We start from the raw sequence: 27,088 nt of genomic DNA on the forward strand, positions 1-27,088 counted from the left end.
CTGAGTCCGACTACAACAAAGAGAAGAGACCGACCAAGAGGAACGGTAGCAACTTTTTTGTTAGCTAATTACTGTAAATTCAGCTTTGGTTGTTGTGCTGAGTTACCTACACCTATTACAGCTTCATTAACGTCAGTGAAAAGTATAGTAACACAAAGTAGCACATGAGCATCGTAAATGCCTGAGGGAGGACCGCAGCGGGCCATACCAACTCGGAAGGGGTGTGTTCGTGTTTGTTGCAAATATATTTTTGCGCCTTGTGTCTTCACACACGTAAAAGTTTTTGTTTTCAATTGACTAACTAATCTTAATCGTTAGACTGTACAGCAACTCCGTAGCCGCGTTGGTTAACAAGGTCTGCTACTCGTCCCTCTTCTTCTGGCCTCCCCCCCCGTCGACGTGGTGTGTCCGTAGGCGGATATAGTTACAACCAACGCTGACGGCTGAAAGCAGCAGCGAGCTCTCAGCTGCTCGCAGTCCTGCACAGTCCTGCGCTGGCTACGCTGAACTGGCGGCTGCAACTGCGACAAGCTTTTTTGTGATTTTCCTCTGCTTCCCCTTTGCTGAAGATGACCTAACTTCGAAAGAGCCTCAGCTGGCCAGGTAGTAGGCATTTGTTCGGATACATGATCGCTGTTCAGGCATACATCACCATGTTTCCTCTCCGATGGTGCGAAGTTTACTTTGTCTGCTCATGCTGGGTTTCCTCTGGACTGAAGCGTTAGATGTCAACGTTGTGAGGTTGATTTCATGCACAAATAAGAAAGCAGGAACGTCTTTTTTGTGTGGGAATTTCTAATGATAGCATTTTGACAGTCGGTCTATGCTGCCTTCAACCAGATTAGGCACAAAGGGTGCTGCTTCTGGCTTGTAACTCTCATTGTGGATGTCACATTATTGACCCCCATCTTAGATATTACAACTTTTGTGCGTTAAATCAGCTGTTGTTGAGTTTACAAGTGAGGCTCTGCACGTGAACGAGACAGTCTGCTGCGTGTGTTCATCTGGTCTGACCAACCTGTTGCTGCCATTAAAAGTTTGTGCTCAATAATCTGCTTGGGGGGGGGGGTGCACACACCAACCAGGCTCTGAGCAAGCAGACTCCCCTCCATCTATCAACTGTGGTAATATAGCTCAGTCCCTGTAGGTGGAGAGGCAGTGTGGTTTGCTCTGCAGCTCATATTGACACACATCTCCTCACCACAACTCGTGAGAAGAGCTTGAGACAGTCTTGGTTGCCCTCAGTCATAAGGCCTGGTTGCATATCTCTCACCAATCTCCACCACACATGCAGTTTTTGTTCCCTCCTGAGATAGTCATCTGCAGCTGCTAATTGCCCAAGTGTTCATCAGAGGAGGTGATTTTTTTTTTTTTTTTCGTCCCATTTGTTTTTAAGGCTGAACTATGAGCCACATTGTTCTTCCTCAATTTTGTTTCAGTTTTCAGGGCAAAAATATAAGCCTGCATCTTTGGAGTACAGTCAAAATTATATGTACTAATGTTGAGAAGTGCTACAATACTAACCAGAGCACAGAGAAGAGTCTACACGCCCTAAGCCTAACACTGTTGTATTGCCAAGTTAATAAAGGATTTATTGGTGGCTGTGTCTCTTAATCGCAGGACAGGGTTCACGCTCATTTTGAAACTACTTTACGGCCTTCTTCATTCACAATGAATGGCAATTACGCTCTGAATATGGAGCACAGTGGCAGAGAAGCACTAAAACTGCTTATTTGTCAGTGGTGTTTCCTTTCCTTTGTGGCTTAGGAAGTAACTCTTGGCGCTTGTGTTTTGCCCTCTCTAATATTGCACGGCAGTTGCTTGATCTTTGTGGACACCATAAACACAATACCATGAGGAACTGGTTTGGTACCAGTATACCTGCAAATGTCTCTTGCCGCCGCCACAGCTGGCTTTGCCTCGCAGGGATGGCTTGATACCTTTGGTTAACAGGAAATGTCAGCAGTTTTCTCAAGAATCCTGCTCAGAAAATGCTCTCTCACATGCAAGGCGAAGCTGAAGTTCAGGTTGAAACAGAGAGCCAGGCAAAGATTTAATCACATGTCAGCTTTAGTGTCTACTTACAAAGAGTTTGTTGATAAGAGTATCTCACAAATACTGACTGGGCTCAGAGGAAGCTTGTTGTGAATATTTCTGATCTGATATCATGTGAACCTGCAAATATATTGTTTGCAGTACGTGTTGATTTTAACTGAAAAGGCTGGCTTGAAAATATTCTGCGTTTGTGCCAATGGTTTTTATCTCATCACAGTTGCAGTTAATCCCTTTTAATTTTTTAAAATTTGTACTTATTTTATGTAAGTGTTGCAGAACTTGATGCGCTGCAATTGTACTCGACGACAGCTCGGACATTGTTAGTCTGTAGACTTGTTTTGGACATACAATGGATATAATTTATGGGAGCAATTAAGGCCGGTGGGTTTTTAAAGGGGATCACTCTGCACTCCAGTGTGTGCTTAAGACGCACACATTTGCAACGTCTTTGTGTTGCAGGCAAAAGGCCCTATTAGAGCCCCATTCTGTCAGTGGGCAGCTGTGTGCTGAGCAAGCCACTGGTCCATTCTCTGTTTGTGTGTACAACTCTCCCCCAGTCCACACACTGACACACATTCGGAACCTTTCCACCCTCTATCAGCTTCTCTCTTTTAGACTTTCTGTGTGTTTCGTCAGCACTTTTTGCATGTTTTTCGCTCTTATTTGTCTTTCTGTTCCACTAATACTGTGGCTCTTTATATTTCCCTTGTTCTCTGGCCTGAGGCATTATGCAAAGCTACCAGAAAAAGGGTTGTTAGCCATGCTTGTCTGTGCTTCCATGCTACCCTCTATTCATCTCAGAAGCTTCCCTTTCTTCTCTATGACCAGCAGTCATAACTGCTGCTGCTTAAGACACACTGAAACTCCTACCACTCAGCTTCACAGAGTTGAAAACAAAACTTAGTGATTTCTGTTTTTCACTGTGTTTGTTTCAGTGCTCTTATTCCTCATTTTGTATATTCCTTCCTCATTAACATGATAGATTTGTAGGTCTGGCGTCTCGACGCCCACAGAGCCAAAGACCTGCAGCTGAAAAGAAAAGAAAAGAGGCATTCTCACATACACCAGAGAAGCACTCCCCCAACCCCCCAAGACGGGCACCAGACTCCACTTAGAGATGAAAAGCATTCTGGGATGCAGTAGGAATGCTCCCATCAACACATCCCACTGTGGTGATTCTGTGTGGTGACAGTGAAGAATCATCTGAAGTTTAAAAAAAAAAAAATTGGCTCTGGTGTTATTTTTGACTTTCCAATGAGTGACTTTTTACCTTCGGGGTCTTAGTTTTATCTCCATCTGAAAAAAGAGAAAACACTTGACTGGCATAGATTGTTAGTCTGAGCTTGTTTGCATATCCACCAAATGATGATATTTAAGTGTCGCGTGCAAATGTATGTGTGTTTGTTACTTACATTGTAGGGACATAAAGTTGTTAGTACATAGTTACACCTTATGGGGACAAAAAACAAGTCCCCATAATGTAAGCCATTGAATTTTAGGGTGAAGACTTGGGTTAAGGTTAGGGGAAGGGTTACGGTTAAAGTGGTGGTTATGGTTAGAGTGAGGGTAAGTCTCCGGGAAATGAATGTAAGTCTATGTAATATCCCAAAAAGTGATGGAAACGTGTGTGTGTGTGCGTGTGTGTGCATGCGTAACCTGTATTCTTGTGGAAAACCAACGCGCCAGATGAGCTCATGTTTTGTCTTTTGTTGCGTTGTGTCATCATAACACTCCTGTTATGAATGACAGTGGTTGGCATTGTTCTGTTTGTTTTCCTCAGCTACTTTTGGATTGGCTTCTCCTCAACATGTCAGCCGTCACATAGCTCCTGTGTGAATCATGCAGTGTGGAGACAGCTTTTCTGTAGATCTAGTCTACCCCCCCCCCCCCTTCCAGATAGAAAAGAGAAATGAAAGCTTCTGGTAGACAGACAGCTTATTTTAATATATTTTTAGAACCTGTTTTCCACAGTTGTGTAAGCAAAGTATGGACTTTTACAGTTAACTGCAACAGCTTTTCCTCATATAAGCCTGTTTGGAGGATGTGTTACATCCTCCAAAAGTGACTCTTTGTGCAAGCCAAGGCTTGAGAACAGAGCCAATGTGTCCTGCCCATCCTGCTTGCACAAAGAAGGCCAATTATCACGAGGACATGTGTCATAACTCCGGACCCTAGGCCTTTACGGTATATTCTAATTGGTTCTCACTAGTTGAAGTTGAGTCTGTCAGCCTGTTTTACATACACCTGCAGGTCATTCCAAACAACAGCACAAGACTGAACACCAACAAGCAGCAAGATTTGCAACCAATTAGCTTATTGGCAGCAGATCAGCTTAATTATTGCAGGATTTCAAGGAGTTCCTTTTAGGATGGCGCAGATGAAGGACAAGTATCACAATAGAAAACTTTAAGCCAGTCTCTAGTTTGTGAGTCAGTGAGCCAACTTGAAGCCTGGTAAAACTGAATGATGGATACAAAAAAAAGGTTCTGCTGTCACTACACACCTTCTTGCTGCCCAGCATTCAGACCTCATCATTACATACAGTAGATAGGATTGCCACAACTGAAACTAACAATTTGATTTGCTTCAGAAGTTCTCATCATTGATACACTTTGATTAAATTCAACCGTTCCCTCAAGCACAACAGCTCAGTGTATGTAAAATTTAAAAAACAATACCGATCAGCCAGCATTATGAAAACACATGCAAACCTTGCTCTAGTGGACAAGTTACAATGACTGCTTGTTGACAACACTCTCAAGAAGTTAGAGAACTCACAAACACTGCATTGCGACGCATCTGTGTTACACCCCTACTACACACTATGCTGAGCAGTCAAAGGGTCCATATGGTGAGCTGAGCCCCCTCATGAATGAATGAATGGACCGATGGAATGCTGCTCATAGTTTTCTTTCTGACATTCTCCCACCCTTCCCCTATCGCCCATAATACACCTCCACAACATAAGCATGGCATTATGTAACGGCAGTCATGTCACTGCATTGGTTGATTGGTAGTGACAATCTGTATAACATCACTTGCACACACCACATAGGAGTGGTCGCCCCTCACAGAGCTGAGCAATTTCAGGGGATGGCGAGCAGCGCTGGAGGCTCTCATGTAATGTATCCCTGATGGATTAGGGTTCTGGTTAGTGTGCACAGAACAGAACAGGCACTCATGGATAATGGAAGAAACCACAGACAGAAAGCAGGGATTGATTGGGGGGGGGGGGGGGGGGGGGGTGTAATTAGTGGGGTACCTGATCTATGGAGAGTCAAGGCATGTGAGGGTCACTCCAGGGGAAAGAGGCCCCATATGTTCCTTTACTCAAACTGAAACACCTGATCCTACGCCTGTCAAGCTTCTTAAGATTTCAGTTAACTAAGTCCTGGTCTGAGACACAGGGGTCGACCTCAAATAAATTTCAGGCTGCCTGAAAAGAGAAGCTGTGTTGTGTTTGCAGGTTGCATGTCACCACGCTGCAGCTCGGTGAAGTGGCCTTGCTCAATAGTCCAGTTTCCTATAACAAACACAGATAAAGAAATGATGAGCTGTTCAGATATTATTCTTTACTGGCGGGGTGATGATGTCCGCCTTGTTCACATCACCAGTTGTCACTGTTTTGTGTTTGGTTGCTATGGCTACCTATTAAATTCCTAGAAACAGTGCACCACATAGCAACTGTTTTATGAAGTAAGTCAGAGAGAAAGTGGCCCCTAGAAATATCTGTAAAAAATCTTACAGGAGTGATTTAACTTGGAAAAAATGCCTGTAATGCTTGTCGTTGTGAATGGATAATATGACATTAAATGCTGTTCATTACTTATCTGCTCTCTGTCAGTGAATGTAGCAATAGCAGATATGCTAAGTTGCCTTATCTTTAAGTTATCACATAAGAAAACATGGGAGCGAGCCAAGTCATGACTGACTTTATGATGCAGCTTTTTTACTAGAAATGTTTATATAAAATCAAGGTGGGATGTAATGTTTGTTGGACTAATTCACTGAGTTTTCCTTTTTTTTTTTTTTTTAAGCAGAAGTGGTAAATGAGGCATTTTATCTGAAGTTAACTCAGTGTCACAATGCTGTGTGGTTCTCTCTTCATGTATTTAGTAATGAAGTCAGTGCACTCCACACCCAATTCAGCAGTGGCATGTGACCACAAGGGAAGCACACCCGTATACTGCAAAGGGAAGTGTGCTTGCATATGTCACGCTTACATGTCTTCATGCCAGCTAATCAGTGAGAAGAACAACAATATTAACTGGACTTTCAGGTTGGCTGAATATAAAGAGCATTTCTCTACAAGTTCTTTTGACTTATGATTCTTGCTTCTGTTTTTTCATTGCAGAGTTTCAAGGTAACCGCTCCTATTCCACTGTAAAAATGAAGCGAATGATCTTATGAAAGTTCTCATTAAGTGGGGGCTTCAAGTGCTGGCTGTATTTTTGCAGAGGTTGTTGGACTGTCGTGAGAGAAACATTCAGGGGAATCTGCAAAAGGAAGCCAGAACCTGACTACTGACAACGCATAAAGTTTGACTGAATGAGCTCTTGATTCTTTATGCACTTCTGAAGATCTAGTGTTGTGATGGCGTGTTGTTTTTGGCCAGTGTTCCCGTGCCAGTGGGTACTAGGGTGATGGCCAGAGCGTTCGGTGGTATGTCTTGACCTCCCTAGGACCATTTTTACGACCTTGGCCTCATAGGGGTGGCTGTGTGTTCACCCTGAATTAACAATCCACACCGCAGACTTTCACAAAGGAACGGTTCTCACTTTTATTCACCCCAGACTACAAAAACCCTGAGTGCGCAGAACTTTTCTTTTTGATGTTTTAATGTTGTTTCCCATGGCCATACCGACTACGTAAAACAGACGCCAACATCCAGCTTCTTGCACCAGAAACTATGTTCTTGCAAGGCCAGCCTGGTTATAGAACACAGAATGCACATCTTTATGATACTACTACTGCTGCTACTACTACTACTACTATCTAGTAAATTTCAGTTCATCACTGACACATAACATTTTCAAAATAGGTTTTTCGCTTGTGTCATCCATGCAGTGTTTTGTTTGTTTAGTCCTTGTCATTCCATTACTATGAAATGAGTTGGTTTCTTTCAGCTGCAGCCACCGATCAAAGTCTTGACACCAGACGCGCTCCGCACAAGTATGCAGTAACCAGAGCCAATTGGTGATGGACACCAAACACCCCGTCACAGAACTTTAGGGGGCCCCAAATAGGCTTCTATTCATCTGCCTGTACAAATCACAGCCTGGGCAAGGAGCCATATTATCTTAGCTGCCCTTTCTAGTGCCCTCCTGAGTCATTGGCTATTGTGAGCCAAGAGCTGCTGTCTGCACCCCAGCGTACACAAATCTGACTAGAATTACCATTAGGTTTCAGCCCACAATGGAGGTCAAATTTAGCAACATGAACCTAGAATGTTTTATAGGCCCAAACGGCATCATAGTTTCCATTTAGTGATGAGGCTTTCCTTCAGTTTAATTCAAATCAAATGTGCAATGTCAACTGCACAAGCACAGAAACAGATTTGACAGAACATCGCAAAGCAAGTCGTTTCTCCATCTCGTCTGGCTTCGCTTGGGACAGGCGCTATTGCTAGTAGGATGTATAGTGAGTAGATGACTGAGCCTGTCTTACTCTTGATCACAACTTGCTGGGCTGCTGTTTGTCAAACTGGAAAAACATGGCAGCTGTCCTGAAAATGTCAAATTTCTTGTAATTAAACTAATCTGAAAGGAGAACTAGCACATCCAGTTCCACGGTCATGCTTCATTAGACATCTACAATGCCTTGTTTTACTGTGTACGATATTAATGTACATCAAGAGGGGGCAAGTCAAATCCGAACTTAAGCCACTCCCCTTTGTGTGCTGATTGGTCCGGCTTTAAGATGGTGGCATCGAACGATTCTCGGTGAAGGATGTGAAAAATGAGCATGGGAGAATTTGGCTGCCTTCATGATACCATATTAAACACTGCACACAATAGAAACGGTTAGTGTAAGAGTCCGACCTATCAAACCTTTAGGTGAGGTGTCACGCAAACTGATCTTTAGTATGATCGCAAGTCAAATAAAGGTTTTTCAAACAGTGACATGAAGCCAAGACACACTCAAAGCAGTGAAAATCTGCTCTCCACTTCTCTCTCCATTAAGCTCTGGCTTCCCCATCAGGAGGAGTCGCTTCATTAAGTAAGCATGGCTCCAGGTTTGACTTCACACTCGGTCTGCCCTCTCCCATGACCTCACTTGCCAGTCAGTACGCGCTACACACACACACACACACACACACACACACACACACACTCACACTCACACTCGAGTGTAGGTTAGCATTTGCTCATACATGTACAGACACATATACATACCTCGAGGTGCTGTTTCTGTCCCAGTGGAACACGTCACACTTTCTAACGGCACCAGTCAAACAGCACACTGTAACAAGCTTTACACATGACTGTCATGCTCTCCAGCTCCCACTCTTAACACACCCTCACAAGCCCTGCTACACTGCTGCGCCCATTACTCTGTGTCTGTCCTAATCAGTAAAGTAATCTGCAAAACTGATCAAGAAGAGCACCCCCCCTCCTCAGACTCCCACCACCAGCACCCGACCTTCTTGCCTGTGGAGGCCCAGTTGTGCTCCACTGACTCTCTGGGATAAATGGAGATAATGGGAGTCATATGCTAGCAGTTGGTTTGGGGCAGGCCTACATGAAACATTTATAGTCTTCATGTAGTCATGGGGCTGGAGAAGAGGGAAAGGATGGAGATGACATATTGAAACAACAGGGCTTGACTAGACTGGTACAAAATTACTTTATCAAATCCTCGTGTGAGCAACCTGCCCATATTTTCTTTAATAATGTGTCCCCCTTTCCTCTCTGCGCAAGTTACTGTCCCATAAAACTCATTTAATACAGAGTGAACACTTGCATGCTTTTCTTAAGCACATTACATAAATGCAACAACCCTTGCTTACCAGAAAACCACATGTTACACAGGCAGGATAACATCGTAGGGCTGGAAGATCCATTAGCCTCATGTGTTGCTCCACAGCAGAAAGCTGTCATTAGCCAACGGTTGATTGGGGCATCTGAACCATGCTCGTACTCTCTAATTGGATGCTGTCAGTGTGTTTGGTGGTTGGCTGATGAAGGAGACGAGCTCCAGCTGAAGGTCATGGCTGCTCTTCCTAGTTTTTTTTCCCCCCCGTACAGAGGATAAGCAAAGCGTAACTAAACCTGCCCATCATTTACCTAGATCCTTCTCATGCATGAAGCAGTATCAGAAAGGCTGAGTAGAGCAGACATGATGAGGCATGTTTGTCATAAAAAAGCGTATAGACCATCTGCCTTACATATAACTCCCTCCAAGCGTTTTAAGAGTTTGTTTACTACAACAACTACTGTCTGTGCTTTGCCATCTGTGGGTGCAGGCGGTCAACAAGGCAACCGCAGCTCCATACATGTTCCTTTTCTATTCATGTTTGTTAACCACATCTGGAGTCATGTGACGTGAGTGATGCCTTTTTCCCAGATTAGCTAAACTTTGCTTTCTGTTACAGCGTGTTTAAATTCCCATATGCTGAGTAGATTATGTTGACATGCCAAATGTGCCATTGCACACAGGGATAAGGAAACAATTTGGCATGTGGCAGCATGTTTGCAAAGGCTCTTTATAGGCATGGAGCTATACGGAGAACTGAATGGTTAAGCCATTATAAGTGTCAGGGTGGTAAATGTTGACTGGGAAAACAGAAGTCAGTACTCTTTCTCAACTGTAAGAGCAGTGAAATTATGCAAATTTTTGTTGTTAAGACCTCGGTTGTGAACCACTGCAGCCGTCGGCCAGATTTGAAAACAGGCCTATATGTTTTAAAATAAAAACTAAAATTCATTCATGAAATTGTTCGTTTTTGAACTGAATCCAAGGTCAGATGTCATTTTTCTTATGAGTATGTTCAGGCTGACAGAGTTACAGCAGCTTGGATGTGGATACTCATTGGGCAAAAAGTGAGTCATACGCGAATATGTTCTATATTGCACGACAAGGCTGGAGATGTAACTGATCTTCCACACATGATAAACAGTGACCTGCTTCATTTATGGTTGAATGAAAGTACTGTTGTATGTTGTAGTGGTGCAAATAGGCTAAAGCTGTAGAAGACTTTGTTTGAATTCATGTAGTCCTTGTTTCATTAAAAAATCCCCTCCGGACACCTCTTAAGGCGTACATAAAAAACATTAGTTAAAACATAGTCTTACTTCGAGCACCACGTGCTGTTCAAAAAGAACAGATCAAGGCACAGTTACTGCGGTTTGCATGCTTCTCTTCATATAGGGGCCATGTTGGATGGTACATTTTTATAGGGAAGTATATGAGCCTTGTCTTCAGTGCATTCATGAAAATTCCTGTTAGGGGGCTGGATTTGGCCCACTTCATGCTATTTGCCTATAATTTGCTTTCGGCTATACTCGAACACGAGGTGTGTTTAGACCCATCTCTTTAGTTGTCTTGTCTGCCAGCCAGACACACCCAGAAGCTGGATTTTTGTCTTCCGACTACCTGTGGAAAATAGTCGTTGAAATTTGTTGCTATGTTCTGGCATGATGTGACAACACTGTGTCCTAAATATAAACCTTAGGAGGAGTGTGAGTATTTCAATGAGTTTTTACATTTTTCTTTCATCTCTTTCCATCAAAACAGGGATCGGCTCAAGTGTGAGAGACGCCGTCCTACCTCCATTACCACCATCAGCACTCAAGGGCTGCTCTGCAGATGGGAGGTCATCAACCGGTCGTCTGTTTTGCCCAAATGCTCTCCGCCCTCATCTAAGATGGCTGCCCGTAGCCTTCTTCTGCATCCGAACAGACTGGAGCAGGGCTGCGTATTACCATGGTGATCATTTTCTTGAAAACGCTGGAAAAGAAGAAGGGTGTCAATGATGTAAGGTCCAAGAACATCGAGAGACGGCTGGTGAGAGAAATCTTTTTGAGTTTCACGCACAAAACAAACCAGCTGCTAACTGTTGTTGCTGTTAGGAGTCTGCAAAGTGTTTCACAGATTAGGCAGCAGTCAGCAAAATGAACACTTCAGTGATTATAGTACATACTAAGTGCATGACCACATGCCACAGACGGCACCAGTATACTCACTTGCACAGTATGTGTAAACATGTTAGACCACAATTTAGTAACCTGTTCATAAAGTGAAATGAGCATTGAGCTTTTTCACTTTCATCTTTGTTCAATTAGCAAGTGGTCCAGGATGTGTTTAGCCTAGCTTAACACAAAGATTTAAAGTGGGGAGGAGAAGCTAGCCTAGCGTAGCTCAATCCAAAGCCTAAAAAATATATACATTTTAACAACTGCAAGCCATTTTTTACAACCTGTATGTTGTGTATTTAACATTTGTAAAACTGAAAACAAAACAAGATTCTGTGGTGTAAGAAGGAGTTAGCTAACGCATAGTATTTCGCTAACCGCTAGGCCTGCTGCACATAACGTTAGCACCTCAGAAATCCAGTGGGTGGCATTAATTCACGTCAGTCAAAATGTTTTCTTCTCTTTCACTGTTTGTGGTAAGAATGGCGAAACATGCCGCAGTCCTGATTATTCTGTTTCCTTCTTCACGCATCTTAGTTTCAGTTGTACCCAGAACGTCTGCAGATAAAATAAAGAGTCTTTACATTTCATTTGTATCTCCCTGCTCTATTTACATAGCACAAGAGTAGATGAGTATTGTAAAATTAATAATCTGAGTAAAGCTTTCACTCTTCCTGCTTCTCAATGTTAGTATCCAAAATCTAAACAATCCTTCAGCCTCTTAAGGGAGAAAAACTCTTTAACACAGATTAACATCAAAATCAAGATGACGAGCCTTGCAAATCAATATATGAATGCTTTTGGGCACTTGTAGCTGTTTGTTAACCATGTTAAAAGCTTTTTGTTTCATTTAATTGTCTTCTGCAACATGATCGCCTTTATTTTGGATTCTGTACCCTGTATCTTAGAAAACATTTTCTGTTGTGGTAATAACCTCAAGGTGAGTCAGAGCAATCTTATCACGGCATTTTCCCTTTTGTCCTTTGTGTAGACAGCCACCACCCTGCTGTCAGAAGTGAGCTGTGAGCGTGTAGGTGTCTTAGAAGTTAGGCGTGGGTAGACAGAACTGTTTTCTACTCCCGAAAGCTTTGTTCTTTATGCAAACTAAAACAGATGTGACATTATCGTCCAGCATCATCTTAAAGGTTAAAGTGAATATTGAGCCAACTGTTTAGTTTGAGTTTGGCCTTAAAAGAGTGAAATAATAACGTTGTATTAGTGAAGATATGAGCTTATTGTAGTACACACATGAAGAGGAGTTTAAATATGTGTTTTTACAGTTTTGACAGAGCTAGCATAGAGTAGCCTAGCAGTTTCTGTTTTTTGCTTTTGCTGATTTAGGCTAAGCACAGTGATGCAAAAAGTGTTCAGGTAAAAGTAGAAGTACCACAGTATAAAATTACTCTGTAATCCATGATCTATATGTTGAATCTCTGCGGGTTCATCACTATGAGTGACACCTTTCGGTTATTTCGTCTATTGTTAGTATAAAGCTATTGATTAGTCCAGCTGTGATTAAGCATTTCAAAGTTGCGTCTCATTGAGGTTGAGTTACTTTCCACTACTGGTCGAGTATGTTCTGGATCTACTGGACAGGGTTACTAAAACGCTGAGATGAAACTGATACGGATTTTCGTGGACTTTTGTTCCCCACTTTTTGGTGTGTTTTGTATCTCCTGACGGTCTGCCTATCCTCTACAGCGTGACCTCCACACCATGAGCAGAGGGACCACCCTCTTCTCCTGTGGGACTGTGGGTGAGTTATCTCCATTTTTCTTTCTGTTTGTCTTCCCTTCTTTGCTTCCTCTTCCATACAATCGAATTACATTCGCTGAAGATCTGGACAGTATCAGTGGTGGAGGTAGGATCCTTTTCGTTGTAACATAATTTCAGAAATGTAATGGCATAATGGATTGCCCCTTGAATCCCTTGATAAGCTGAACCCTCAAGGTCAGCGATCCTCACTATAACCGTCTCATTGTTTATCCCCTCTGTCTCACTCGGTCTCTCACTTCTCCCTTTCTCTGTCTGTCACTCATCCCCCTCTCATGATCAGGGTGCACCTGCCTCCACACAACGTTGCACACCACTCTCATGGGAGCAAACTGTAATTGAATATGCTGTTGCCTATGTCAACAATTTCCCTTTGGCTCAGTTAGTGTTGCAGTAATTACCCCCTGTGTTAAAAGACATGCTACAGTTAATACAAGCCCCTGCGATTACTCACTATCCTCCTTTTCTTTTGCTGGGCGATGTGGTGACGTCACAGGGAGGAGCGTGGCTTGCTGTTTCCACTGTTAATGTTGACATTAACATTGTCTAGCATGTCTTGTTATTTCAACCAGCACTTTGTCTCTTGCTTTCAAAGGGTGGCCTTTTGAAGTTCATCCCTTTCTCCCTTTGTCAAGTTGTTTTCCTAACATTCCTGTCAGGTCGTCGCTGTAACCCCCGTGCATTGTTTGTCCGCCCAAAACAATGATTTCCGTCCACCAGGCTGCAAGAGAGCATGCCAAAATTAGAGACAAGCATCCAAAAGGACGGGATTTGGATCAACAAGGCAGCCCTTTTTGCCAAAAGCTTCAATAGATTCGCAACTTGACCACTTGGCTCAGTAGTTCAAGCCACTATGACACTTTACTGTAGGTGTATTATCTCCCACAACTGTGTGATAGACCCTTTTGTGCAGACGCTGAGACACTTGGCAGGTCCTACTGCTTTTCGAAGCGCATCCTGCTCACTGCTTGACTAATGGGAGTGACTTGCCAAGTGTTTCACTGGCTGGTTTCTTATCATGATATGTAGTTCATGTTTTTGGAGTCAGCATTCTTGCAGATTTTAAATAGTCAGGAATGTGGATGCTATTTTTTTTGTCCGCTGGATACCTTAAAAACGGCATCCATAACATTTGGTGGACTGGCATGTCTCGGAACAAGTCAATGTACATCTAGGATTCTTACCATAGACAATTTTAGCTTTTTGTCCAGTATGGTACCATCACAGTTTACAGCTGAGGTTTGTCCTTCAGCTGTTTATGTAAAAAATAATCAGCGCATAGTGATCTCTTTGGACCATGCTGCCGGACACTAAAACCATATCGTAACAAGCACGACCAAATTCTTCAAAATCAACCAACATCTGAAGACTGACAGAACATTGATTTCTAAAAATGAATCGAGTGTAATTTTAAAATGCCCGTATGCTCACAGAAAATCATATCTTGTCAGTTTCATGTTTGCAGCTTTCAGCACAGTTACATGGCAGCAGCACTGGTTTGAAGTGTGCAGCTGCAGTCTTCTTTCCTCTTGACTTAACCATGTCATCATGACAAACAACTGACGACAAATAATTTTTTTAAGTGCACCAAAGCTCATGATTTTTGTGCTGAGCGGTGTGTAACTGCCCAAAACAACCTTAAGTGTATGTTCAGTTTCTGCAGTTGCCACACAATAATTTCCCTCTTTTGTGCCTCCATGAGGCGGCAGCTGTGGCCAGAGGCATTATATTTTCAGGTTGGCCGTCTGTCCATCCCACTCTCATGAACATGATTATATCAGGAATGCCCCGAGAGAATTTCTTCAAACACAGCACAAACGTCCACTTGGACTCATAGGTGAACTGATTAGATTTTGCTGGTCAAAGGTCACTGTGACCTCACATCTGTCCCATTCTCATGAACGCGATATCTCAGGAACACATAAAAACCATAGGCCTTCGACTCAGATGACGTAGGGCCATATGATTTCCACATTGCAGAAAACACAGAGGGAATTGTGGAATTTGGTATTTAAAAACTGCATCAAGTGTAAAATGCAGAATGCAGAATCGCATGAATTACTAAAATGTGGTTTTTAAAAATCAGGGTACAGGGTACTTCCCTACAATTCTTAGCATTTTTTTTTCACAGTGCCTTAAAAATGATATTGCTATGTGTGTTTTGGTGTTTCTCTCTCACACACAAACACACAAACACACACACACACACACACACACACACACACACACACACAAACAATGCGCTTAAATCATAAAGTACAGAATTCAGAAAAAAATTAAATGGAAAACACAGGATTTAGGGAAGAAAACAATGAACTCTGGAAAAAATCCTTCAAAGTCCTCACTGCATATATGCATATATGCACACTATAAAACACACATAGAACAGTCAGTGAGAGTGAGTTTGTATGTTTTGAATTTTGCAGAGGCAGACAGGTGGCTGGACCTGGGACAAAGCTATGCCATCCAGCAGAGAACACCCTGCCAGTCTGGTGCCAGTCTGGAGAGCCTGTGGGACGTGATGCCTGAGCCGGGGAGCTGGCACTGGGCCAAGGAGCCAGGCAGCGCCACAGCAATCACCAGTCTGATAAGAGATCTCAGCCTCGTCGATGGCAGCATGGCCAGCTCCCACTCCCACACCACGTCCACCACTGCACACTACACCACTACAGCTACCAGCCAAGCTCCCACGGCACCCCCGAGCAAACGCCAGTGCCGCTCCCTGTCGTTCTCTGATGAATTCAGTGGGTTCCGCTCATCTTGGAGGCCTCAAGGCTCCCGGGTGTGGACAACAGTGGAGAAGCGAAGGTGCCACAGTGGAGGAAGTGTCCGAGGAGGAGGGGGCTTCTCCAGCGGTCATTGTCCCACCATGCAGCGTAGCTCCAGCTTCAGTTTGCCTTCACGCACCAGCATCCCCTCAGATGGATCCCTTGACCTGCCTTTCTTCAACCAGCAACTGCCTCTCCACCCACAATTCACTGCCTCTCCAGTCTCCCCTACCTCTCCTTCCTCACATCACCTCCACTCCCACCAACACCACTTCCTCAGGCCTCTATCCCTCTCCCATGAGCAGATCAGCCTGCCAGAGCTCCAGAGGGAAGAGGCATCAGAGGCCAGCTCCCCAGACTCCACGCCAGAACTGGGGAGGCGAGCCGGCCAAAGAGCCGGGGGCACGGGGTGTCTGTCTCGGAGCAGGTCCCAGCCCTGCGTGCTAAACGACAAAAAGATTGGTATGAAGCGCAGGAGACAAGAAGATGCCCAGGAGCAGCGGCCCTCCCTGGACCTGGCAAAGATGACTCAGGTTAGCTGGAAATGTTGAATGCATGTTGACACGCACAGACAAGCACACACATTCACATGCATTTGAATGCTGTTATAATTTGATAGCATACCTGTCGTTCACTGATTAAACATAAATCAGCATGAGCTTATTCTTAATCTTGCTTTAATGCTGCAAAAGGTCCTCTATTGCATTTAGTTAAATCTTGGACCAAACACACTTACCATGCAGACAAATACCTTTTTGTTCTTGCACCAAGGGGACATTTAAGAGCTCCTCGAACATAAGCGGGTCTCTCTCTGAGTCTGATCGGGGACTGGATTAAATCAAGCTGAATTAAGTTTTCTGGGTCGTCGGTCCGGGGCTTCAGGGCTAAGTGATCTCAGGCCTCCCTCTCTGCAGCTCAGGGAGTGGTGCTTACTGAAGGAGCATTCCTCATGTTCGGTCACGCTGCCTAGCGCCACGCTCTAGCAAGCCCGGCTCCGGTTTATCATTACATTTATTCTGTTGGGTAAACAGCCCATCCAAAGGTTGGACCATTTCCTTCTTTTCTGCAACTTCCACCCAATATTTCCATCTTTCATTCCTTATACTGCTTCATCCCATCTCTGCCTACCATCAGGCAGTTAGAGCAACCAAAGGTGATTAATAGTGGGGATATTTGGATGCAGAGAACTCTGAAATTGCTCTCCCTATGTCAGGAGTTTGTTTGTAAGGTCAGACGGAAGCAGTGGAATAGCCAGAGAGCATAAATGACCCCTGGTCAAACCCAAACCCAAAATAGAACCGTGCAAGTATTTTAATGACATGTACTGTTTGGATGCTTGGCAGTGCTCTGATGTTTTTACAGAGCCCAGAAAGATCTTGATTTGATTTTTCACATCACACCCTTCATCATTATTCATTTGAATGCTCATGGAAGTTCTGCACAGAAGCTAGAGCACCAACAGCAGCCACTGATACCACAACCAACCTGCGCTGACACACAATGTAATTGCTCAGAACATTCATATGATGCACTAAAAGTCTTCCCTCGTCATACCTCCTGTCATGGAAATATTGTCATTTTCCTGTTCTCTTATTAGAAAGCACCATCAGTTTATCCCTCCACCCTCCCTTCCTCTTCCCAAAGATTTGTGTTCCCAGCCAGTCACCCTCAGGACCTAGCCAGGGTTGGATAAACAAGGCTTTGGTAATGGAGCCTAGTGAGCGTGTTTCCTCTAGTCATGCCAGCAGCTAAGAGGGGAAAATCAAGCACGATGATCACACATGTACGCACAGATACACAAACATACACATGGAGTCATTTTTATGTTACATCTGGTTGCAGCAGTGGTCGAATGCTGGAGCAGACCTCTGCAGATGATTGCTCACATAGCAGTTCTCAGCGGTTAACAGGCAGAGCCATCGCTTTCGGTTCTTTTTTTTTTGTTTGTTTTTAACTGAACTGACTTGCATGATTGCATGTACTCAGCGCTGTTGAAAGGAGTCAGGCCGTGCAGGTTAGATGGGTCATTTCAGATCTGCTTTTGCTGTGTTTACCCTCTCACTGTCTTGCATTCCTGGAGCGAGGAAAGGAAACAGTCACACAGCACATACAGCATCGTTTAGCACAAATTTACACTCTCACTTCTCTTTCCCTCCCTATGTTACTCAGATGTAACTTGCTAGTCTTTTTTTGTGAAAGACTGCATCTGGTGTGCCCAGGGTACCTATTCAAGCAGGGTTGTACTATGTCAGGCTAAATGAAATAACCCGAAACTGAAGATTCATGTGGTTGTGTCATAGTTTAACGACGTGGTTTGTCTCTGTGAGGGTCAAGGGAAAGCTAGCTGGCAAACTGTCTGGAAAAGGAAGTGATAATGTGGAAACGCAGGGCTGGTTACAACCTACGTCTGTTCTAGTAAAGAGAGAACACAAGAATTACCGTCAGGGTTGGGAACAGATGAGATTTTCTCGCCTCTTATGGGAATTTGGTTCTTTGCTTGATTTGTGGAAGAGATTTGTACCTGCAGTTATAAATGTCAGAATGGCATCACATTTCTGGTATGTGACTGTTTTACCTCAGCTGCTTTTGGGCAAACTTGATGTGTGAACCGACCGCTCACAGCATGTGTGTGATTTGAAGTGACGCTCTTACTCCATTTTTCCCAAGAAGTGGGTGGTTTGTCATCACAGCGTTTTCAGGCTGCGAAGGCGTCCCATTCAGCCCTGCCTTAAGGGTGTAAATTAAGTTTTTGGCTCTTCTCACACCTACACACACTTGCCACCATAGCTCCTCCATTTTGTAGGTGTGTGTAGATGAGTAATACAGTCTTAAGTCCAGGTAAAGAAAACAAAAGTAGGCCGTGCATATTTGTGATGCCCGAAGGAGCCTCTTGTCTTCTCTGTACAGTCTGCTGGAGGTTTGGGGGGGTGAAGGATCATGAGGGTCAACATTAACAAGTCCCCAGTGTGTGTTGTCTGTGGAACATGGTGTAATTTGGCCTGTAGATTCCTCATCCACGTCAATGAAGACGGGTGTGAATTCTGGGGATGCGTGCCACGCTAATCAGCTATAACTTGACTACCGTAGGGATTTACATGCGGCCATCCCCAAAATTCCTCGAATATCCTCCCTGTCAGCCTTGTGTATCAGCTCACTCCGCTGTCCACTGTCTGGCTGCCCTTTCAACTTGGCCCTTCATTGTTTTTTCCTCGGGTGTAGTGAGCTGTCAGACGGGGAATGTTATCTCTTGATTCTGGGTCACTTGCTGAATGATTGTTGACGCAGCTCACACGTTGCTTTTGAGGAAACGGCCCGTGTGAGGCCAGCCCGGCCAGATTCACCGGGATTTTGTTGTGTCTGTGTCTTCTTTGTAGCCCCAGTTGACAATTTGAGCTGCATCGTTGTACAATCTGAAGAAAAATTACAGGCTATCTCAGCTGTATTCGCAGTAGAGGTGGTAAAAGGGGGCGTGTTGAGCGAATGCTTGAATGCGTGTGTGCGGCTGCCTGTGCATTCAGGAGAGAAATGGCAGGGTGAAGAAAGGGGGTATTATTTCTGCAGGGAAGCTGGCAGACAAACTCCTCACTCCTCTCTATTAATATCTTCTCGCTGGCCCAAGTTTGAGCTGCTCTGCTCCTCCCCTTCTCTCCCCATCTCTCTCCATTCCTGGGATGGCAGACATGGTGATCATAGCTGAGCGCCAAGCCCTGCAGGCTTATGGGAACACCTAGGTGGGCGTCTTGAGGTGCGGTGTTGTAATGTACGTATGTAACGACATGTTGCGACTTGTCCCAAAGGTGCTCTGTAAAGCATCCCCAAATGCCAGTATGCAGTCACTTGTACTACCTCTGCTTGTTCAACCACTCCTCCACCTCGACATATTTATCTTTTTCCACCTTACCTGTAGGCATGTGCTCATATCTGCTATGCATTCTCTCTGCGGTACAGTGAATACCAGACAAATGCACCAGACGAAGTGTTCTCACACAGACAGCAACATAGATAATTGATGCGGAGGTGTGCAAATATGTAGTCTGGCTGTCAGGAATGAGTTAAATTCTCTGGCCTTTGTTTGCACCCTTGCCATCTCTTTTGTTTTAAAGTTGTTTGCTGTTGGAGGTCTGTTTGCCTGTCTTCCTCCTGTGTCGCTGGATGTTGTTTGTGTGACCTAATTTCAGCACAGAGCTAATCCAAAGAAATACACTCACATTTTGTTGCTGAACATAGTGTATAGTAAATTAACTGTGTGTTTTTCTTGGTTGAGTGTAAACCTCTCTGTATATGTGTGCTTATTTGTGTGTGTATGTTTCTAGTCAAGTTCACAGCAGGACATTTGCCATAGTACTTAGCAGAGTGTTATTTGTTGTTTGCTCGAATTATCGGTAGGATATTTGCCTAACCTCTCGGCTTGTGCTCCCCTCACAGCAGCTGCCTTTCAATCCAAATGTTGCAGATAATGTCCTTAAAGGTGAAGTTCTGGTTGTGTTGATTAATGGGAAAAGTAAGCTGTTACAGGGTAATCCAATGGATTAAAGTTATAATCCTAAAAATAAGATTTTCATTATTCTTTTTTTTAATGCTATTGATGGCCAGCAATCATGCGTTTAGTATCACCATGTTGAACAACATTGTTGACTTTTTCTGCTTTCTTTATTGAAATGGTCTCAGTCCACAATTTTTTCTTTGGCTGTGTTCTAAACAGATACAAGAGTTGCTCTTCGTCTTGTGTATTTCTGGCACGTTTGCTGCCCCCAGCAGTCAATGCATGTGTCTTTTCAGAGCTTTGGGACCCGTACTACAGTGGCCAAATCGGCCAGATCTGAAATCTTACAGGAAAACTCCACTGAGTTTACACATGAGGTTCAGATTATGCATCATGAGGAGTACCATTCAGTCTGTGAGGCTCTGGAGGAGCTTTTCATCATTAGGAAATTTATCCAAAAGCCTGTATTACAAACAGGAGGTATGAAATTTGAAAAAGTGCGCAAATGGAAGGAAGGAAGGTTTCATTGATGATGTTTTATTCTGGGAAAAGTAGTGTCCAGTGTTTTTGGAGCTTGATACATCATGACTAAAGTCAGGATATCTTGGCCTCAGTTTAGGAAGTCACAATAAACACTGTAAAAAGTGGTCAAAATTGAAGCAACAAGGGATTCCAACTTAAAAAGCTAATTCTTTAGTCAGTAAGCGCATTAACTCCTGATTATGGCAGTGAGTGAGGCGAGGCAGCATGAGTTGAGAGAGCCCACTTGTGTGAATGGTAAATTGAATATAGGTTGGATGTATTCCATCTGGTTGGGGGTATGCTCAAGGGAAAGAAAAAAAAACACACAGGCAAAGCTGGGTACACAGCCGAAATCCAACCCTGCTCCCCCAACCTGCCACCACACCCACCCAAATCCCAGTCAGCCTCGGCAGATTTTATAGAAAGCATATTGTGGAGAAGCTGCCTCCCCCCCTCCTTTCTCTCTTCCTTTCGTCTCCTCCTCTGCTGTGATAATTAGTAGTGGGGTAATACTGGGGGTTGAGCACAGAGAGCGAGGGCTCAGAAATCCCCTTTTCCACTCTAGTGGGGTAACTACAGCAAAGGCCTCCCACTCCTCACACAATCACCTCAAGCATTTGCAGATGAAGTATCCTGACTTTGAGCAGCTTACACCTAAAGTTAATCCAGCAAAAGAGAGCAAACCTTTAACTCAGACAGCTAAAATCCTGCATTGTAGTTTTCATTTGGACCGTGCTAAATCAGAGCAGGGGGAAAAAAGTGAGTCCACTAAAGTGAGATTTAAAAAAAATGGGGAGACTCCCAGTTCATTGTAACAGGAAAAGCAATGTCCTAACACACTGGGGAACATTAGAGGTGTCTGTCATGTAAGCTGAAGCTCTATAGAGGAAAACCTCATCTCTATTCACCTCCATGCCTCCAACATCTGCTGCTGGGGCAGATCATTAACCCCTTCACTGCCCTGCGTGGCTGCCTTTCTTTGTTGCAGAGAGGAATTCGGGGTGGAAAGAGAGCATTAAAGCAAGCCGGGAGACAACTTCTTAGTGAATTAAATCTCTTTAAGGTCAAGCGTTTAGAGCAAAAACACAGTTGTTCACATACAGAATCTCCCTGACTCTCCCTCGTGTACAGAACTACAAAGCATCGTAAAAACTGGGAATAACAATGGCTTAAACAAGAATGTCCTCCAGTATACAGGTTTGGGTTCCCAGTCATGCCGTATGAGTTTCACAGTGGCTTCCATAGTGATAAATAGGCCTCGAGCACAGTTTGAAACAAGATACCTTTTGTGGTTTGCAACTCATCTCAGTGTTTTTGTCAAACAACCCAGAGGGTTAGAACTTGTGTGTGTTCTTCGATGGTTTGTGTGTGTACTCGTGTTTACATGTTCACATGCCGTCGTTGAAAGGGAAGGCCAGCTTTCGGCTGCCCAAACTGAAACCCAACCTCAAACTGACATTCTGGAAAACCCTGAGCTCCAGCTCCTCCCGACAGAGTTCTTCTTCTGCTTTTCTAGCCTCATTAGCCAGAATGTGAACACAAGCTGAGGTGAAAATCTGCTTTTCCTGTTTGTCTCCTCTTTACAGAAACTTCAGACTTTTCAGAGCTTGAGCTGCCCCGGGTTCTCTGCCACAGACGGCTGCCAACCAAGCCTGCCCCCTCCCACCTCTGAGACCTCCAGCCAACCAGATTCAGACTTCACTGCTGTGCCCGAGCTGGGACTGGAGTCACAACAGGAAGTGGCGAGAGATGACGAGGAAGAGGATTCATCCTACGAGGAGCTGGATAGCGATTCGGCTTGTAGTGTTGACTCGCGGCCCGCGTCTCCTGTCGACACTATGGGCGTTAAACGCACCCTCTGGAAGGGTGATTGCGGGACAGAGAGGGACATTTTCCAGCTGGGGGGAGAGCTGGATCTTGACCAGATTGAGAGAAACTGAACATTTTATAGGAGATTTTCAAAGAATGTGTCTGGACTGTTGTTGAACGCTATTGGACAGAGATGACTATTAAGAAGGGCTGTGAGAAAGAGTGGAGGAGGTTTCTGTCTACGTTGAAAGGGAAAGAGGAGGACTGTGATGTAGATGATAAAGGATTAAGTACGTTGTTAAAGGCTGGCTTCTTAATGACACATTTGCCTTGAACATTCTTACTGTTTGAATCAAAAGCAGTGACTTTAGTTTTTTTGTGTGTGTGTGTGTTATTCAGCTTAACTCAGGAGTAGGAAAGTGAGGGTTAGTCTTAAAAGCCCCCACTGTCTTTTCAACCTGATGACCTTTCCAAAGTCAGCTAACCATAGGGTTGTAGTACTGTAGCAGTAGCCGGGCTCTCCTGTATCTAGCTTGAGTTGTTTTTTGTTCAGATAAAGTGAGGGTATCAAGGATGGGGTGAAACAGGGAGGGGTAAACAACAGGAAGAAATATCTTCTCACAGACTTACCCTTGACCTTCTGCTTCAACTTTTGTGCACACATGAAAATCTGATTTGTTTCGTTTGCTGAATGTAGACTCAATAAGCTTTATGAGGAGTTCGGAAAATGACGGTGCCTTCTTTTGGATGCTTGCTCTCCCTGTTCTCTTCAAGAAACTAGCCTCAATCGAAGCCACCTTTTCTGACCTTTTTGTAGTTTCTTAATATGCAAATTGTATATTTGAATTCAACACTGAATCTCAAGTTTTCAGTTCTAATATCAGTGTATATTTTTCTAAGTAACTGTTTTTTATGAGCTGTTTGTGAAGGAGCAAGAATACAGGGCCTTTCTTCTAACAGAATGGACATGAAATAAATTGACGACCTGCACTCATGTGTCTGGTTTAATTTCAGCGTATTAATGAATGCTCAAGATTGCTTTGGAGGATTTTCACTGTGACAGATCAAAGGTCTGAATAAGCTGCAAAGTTTCCGTCTACTCTTTAGAAGTCATACATAGTCCCCCTTGCTCACTTCCTGCATCACATTGCAGAACCGTTTTATTGCAGCTCACTCTTTCAAATTTCATTGTATTGAATGTCAAATTTGATGTCCTTTTGTTTATGGAGCAAATTAATCTTGAATTTTCTTTTCAAAGTGATGATCTAAGCTATTTACAGCATGTTTGGTAGACATCTGTGTAATCCCCTAAAGTTAAAGCCCCAAACAAAATAGCAGGAAATCTAGACATGGAATATCCCTGGCTGGTAACCCAGCAGTGACCAGAGGAGGTGATGTCAGGAGAAAATGTCCCGGGCACCGTGAGGCAGACAGACAGACATGTCGGCCTGGGCGAGTTTGTTCCTCCCTGGGATTTCCTATCATGTCTCTCTAATGTTTGTCCAAGTCGCTGAAACAAACTCAGAAGCACCTGCCACCTTTTTATAAGCCTTTCTTCTACAAGAGTCTACATTACAGGCCTGTGTCGTCATAACTATTGGCCACCAGGGAGGCTGGCTGCTGAAATAAAGTGATAGGGCAGATTGTTTTTCCAACACGGGGAGGAAAGCCCTGCCTGCATAACAGTGTTTACGTCCAAAACAGGATGTTCCAGCCTGTCGCAGCTTTTCCTTCGATCATGGCCTTGAAGGAAGGTGAAGTCCGACATCTCAACCCTGAGGTGTTGGCTTACACAAACACACACCCAAACACGTACAACACACGCACTCATTCAAAGGCCATGAAATAGATACTGGATGTGTGAGGCTTGTACACGCAAAAAACCTGTTGCCTGGCCTAGAAAACCGTATTAGCTGTCAATTTTCCTTCTTTTTTTTTTTTTATTCCCAATGGGTGAGCGTTTGTCTCTAGATGTTGCAAAAATAGGGATGAGTTAATGAAAGAAAGGAGCTCAAATTTAGAGGATGGAAAGTGAAAACAGCATAAACTGGTGAAAAGCTCAGACATCTGTTCACACCTCACTTTTTTAACTTGACGCAGAAGGCTGGAAACACAAAATCCCGTTGCCATCAACAGTATTCTGGTTGCTCGCCGCTCCCAAAGGTCAGTGAACCACACACACAAACACACACGCACACACATGTTTCCTCTCTGGCAGGAAGTTCCAGGCTAAGCAGGGGAGAGAGTTAATATCTGAGGTAAAAGCGCTATAAATAGGGAGCATTGTAGCCATGGCTGGCTGGCAAGCGTAGACACTGGAGAGAGGGAGACAGGAAAGGCCGCGTTACACAAATTTACAGCGCCTTGGACTGCGCCGCCTCGATTACATGTGAGAAAACATTGGCTGCGTTTTCAAAGAAAGCTGTGTTTTACCCTGTCAGCGAAATCACTTCAGCGATCCTTTGAGAACTTCACAGGAGGTCCGAATAATGACATCACTTTTTCATCAGCCTTTTAAGGCGTAATCGAGTGTTTACGTGCAGCTGAGTGGGAAGCATGTTTGCATCTTAGCTTTAGAAGAATGTTTATTTTCTTATGAAACACTGATGCGTTTGAGGCCTCTAAGCCTCCTCTTCTCCTCCTCTGGTTGAGCTTGTGTGTATTTTTGCTTGAGTTGAAGATTCCTATTTTACAGGACAGATGGGTCGTCAAAAAATAGTGAGTGAGCATGACAACAACACGAAAAGAGAGCAAAGAAAGAGTTAAAGAAATAAAACCGACAAAAATAGATAACACATAAAAGTATAGTATAGTAACTTATGTAGTAAGTTCCCACAGAGACAATATCAATCTATATGAACGCCTTAGTGCGTGCATTATGTGCTTCTCTGCTGCTGCTATGTGCATGCATGCATACAACATGCATGTGGTTCAGTAATTATCAGAGAATATTAAAAAGATGTACTTAGCCTATCAATGATACATTCACCTCATCAATCATGACTTTTCACTACATAATACTACAATATCTGCTTTTATAATTAAAACTATTGGTTTTTATATTGTTATTGGTGATTCTCGTCCTGCTAGAACCAAATTAGCAAATTAGAGTTTGTGTGGACGGTTTATGTAGGACCAGAAATCACAGATTAATAAAGTTTATGCTTGTATGTATAAGAATAAACTGTTTTAGATACACTGTGTAAAATTAGAGCAAGAAAAGTGAGCACAGAGACCTTAAGAATCAATGAGCAATGATAAGAAGGATTCATGAACTGAGGTACATTTTGTGCTTTCCTGTCATGGACAGCTGCATTTATCTGCCTCTACAGGTGTATTTGTAAGAGCATGCGCATGTTAGCAGACACCTATCGCAGTTAGACAGGTGGCTGGCAGTGTCACATGTCACTGATTGACTAATGCTCCACTCACAGGTGACAGAGTGCAACCCAACACTTTGTCCCCATGGTTCCCATGAATGCTGTGCCCTCCCCTCCACCTCTGCATCTCAGTGTGATTTACATCTTCATAATACGCTGTAATGACTGGTTTTGTTATATGCCAGCCACCCAAGAGTACCTGAAAATCCCTGTAGTATGAGCTTTTTCTGACATTACCTAAGCAAGTCACACGTGTTACAGCCATTATGCTCTCTGTTTGCTCCGATGTGGGAAAAGCTCAAGTCTCTTGGAGAGTTATGCAGGAATCAGACATGAAATCCTGTAATGAGCTGGAATCTCATGAGGAGTATTCAATTTGCCTCACGAGTTCAAAAACAATAAACAGTTAAAGTTAATACGTTTATTTAATGGCGTGAATAAGATAAGTCATCTGCTTCTCCTCCAGCAGCCAATACCTTGGCCAATAGACCAACAATCCCACATAAACACTTGCAAACATTTGCTTGAGGGTGGTGTTATTTGGATGATATTTTCCATGAGCATCGTTAATTTCTTTGCTCGTGATGCAAAATGTCTCTGTAGAGAGAGAGCAGCCTTATCCTCGCAGCTGTCAGTTGGAGGAAAGAGAGAGCGGGATAGCGATGGGCAGGTGTCACCTTAACAGTACATGTTGTTGACTTGACCGATACAAACCCTGGAAAACCCAGAATTCACGCTGTAACACTGCTCGTAAATCTTGCTCGGTTTATGGGGAGCAGATGGCAACATTGTTTGGTGTTGATTTGCTTTGCGGCATTCACAGCAACTCCTTCAAATCAAGTGTTTCTCAAAGGATTGAAGCTGCCAGCCATCCAGAGTATTCTCCTATGGCAAGAAAAAGGAGTGCCATTGGACCACAGACTATTTGACAACACATACGCTGCCAAGCATTTATTCCATTTTGGAAATGCGTTGCCATGCCACCCAAACATTTCCCATTCTGCTTGTGCTGCAACAACAGCAGTTTGTGTAGAATACGACAGGGAGGAAAGTGGGAGAAGGGCAGATTTGGTGGAAGTCCACGTGCTGAGAGAGAGGAAACACATGCCCCCCCCCTTTTTTTTCTATGAATCCTTTTTCTTTTGTGAGCAAAAGGGTAGTACA

At 43.8% G+C, this 27,088-nt stretch overlaps 1 protein-coding gene across 1 annotated transcript; it reads left to right on the forward strand.

The window, feature by feature from the left end:
• The first annotated feature begins 454 nt into the window (after positions 1 to 454).
• Positions 455 to 23,534, forward strand: LOC143328649 (protein FAM53B-like). Its single transcript, XM_076743920.1, has 5 exons — positions 455 to 603; positions 10,792 to 11,061; positions 12,891 to 12,945; positions 15,389 to 16,263; positions 22,322 to 23,534. Exons 2-5 carry the CDS (start codon positions 10,981 to 10,983, stop codon positions 22,673 to 22,675), a joined length of 1,365 nt encoding a protein of 454 aa, XP_076600035.1. The 5' UTR covers positions 455 to 603; positions 10,792 to 10,980; the 3' UTR covers positions 22,676 to 23,534.
• Positions 23,535 to 27,088: the final 3,554 nt, after the last annotated feature.

This window comes from Chaetodon auriga, chromosome 11, assembly GCF_051107435.1.
Source record: "Chaetodon auriga isolate fChaAug3 chromosome 11, fChaAug3.hap1, whole genome shotgun sequence".
Taxonomy (NCBI): domain Eukaryota; kingdom Metazoa; phylum Chordata; class Actinopteri; order Chaetodontiformes; family Chaetodontidae; genus Chaetodon; species Chaetodon auriga.

Excerpts from the sequence above, each read along its gene's own strand:
- LOC143328649 (XM_076743920.1), top strand. The coding sequence starts at position 10,981 with ATGGTGATCATTTTCTTGAAAACGCTGGAAAAGAAGAAGGGTGTCAAT. Across the intron at positions 11,062-12,890 it reads AGAACATCGAGAGACGGCTG|CGTGACCTCCACACCATGAG; the intron begins GTGAGAGAAATC and ends TATCCTCTACAG. Across the intron at positions 16,264-22,321 it reads ACCTGGCAAAGATGACTCAG|AAACTTCAGACTTTTCAGAG; the intron begins GTTAGCTGGAAA and ends TCCTCTTTACAG.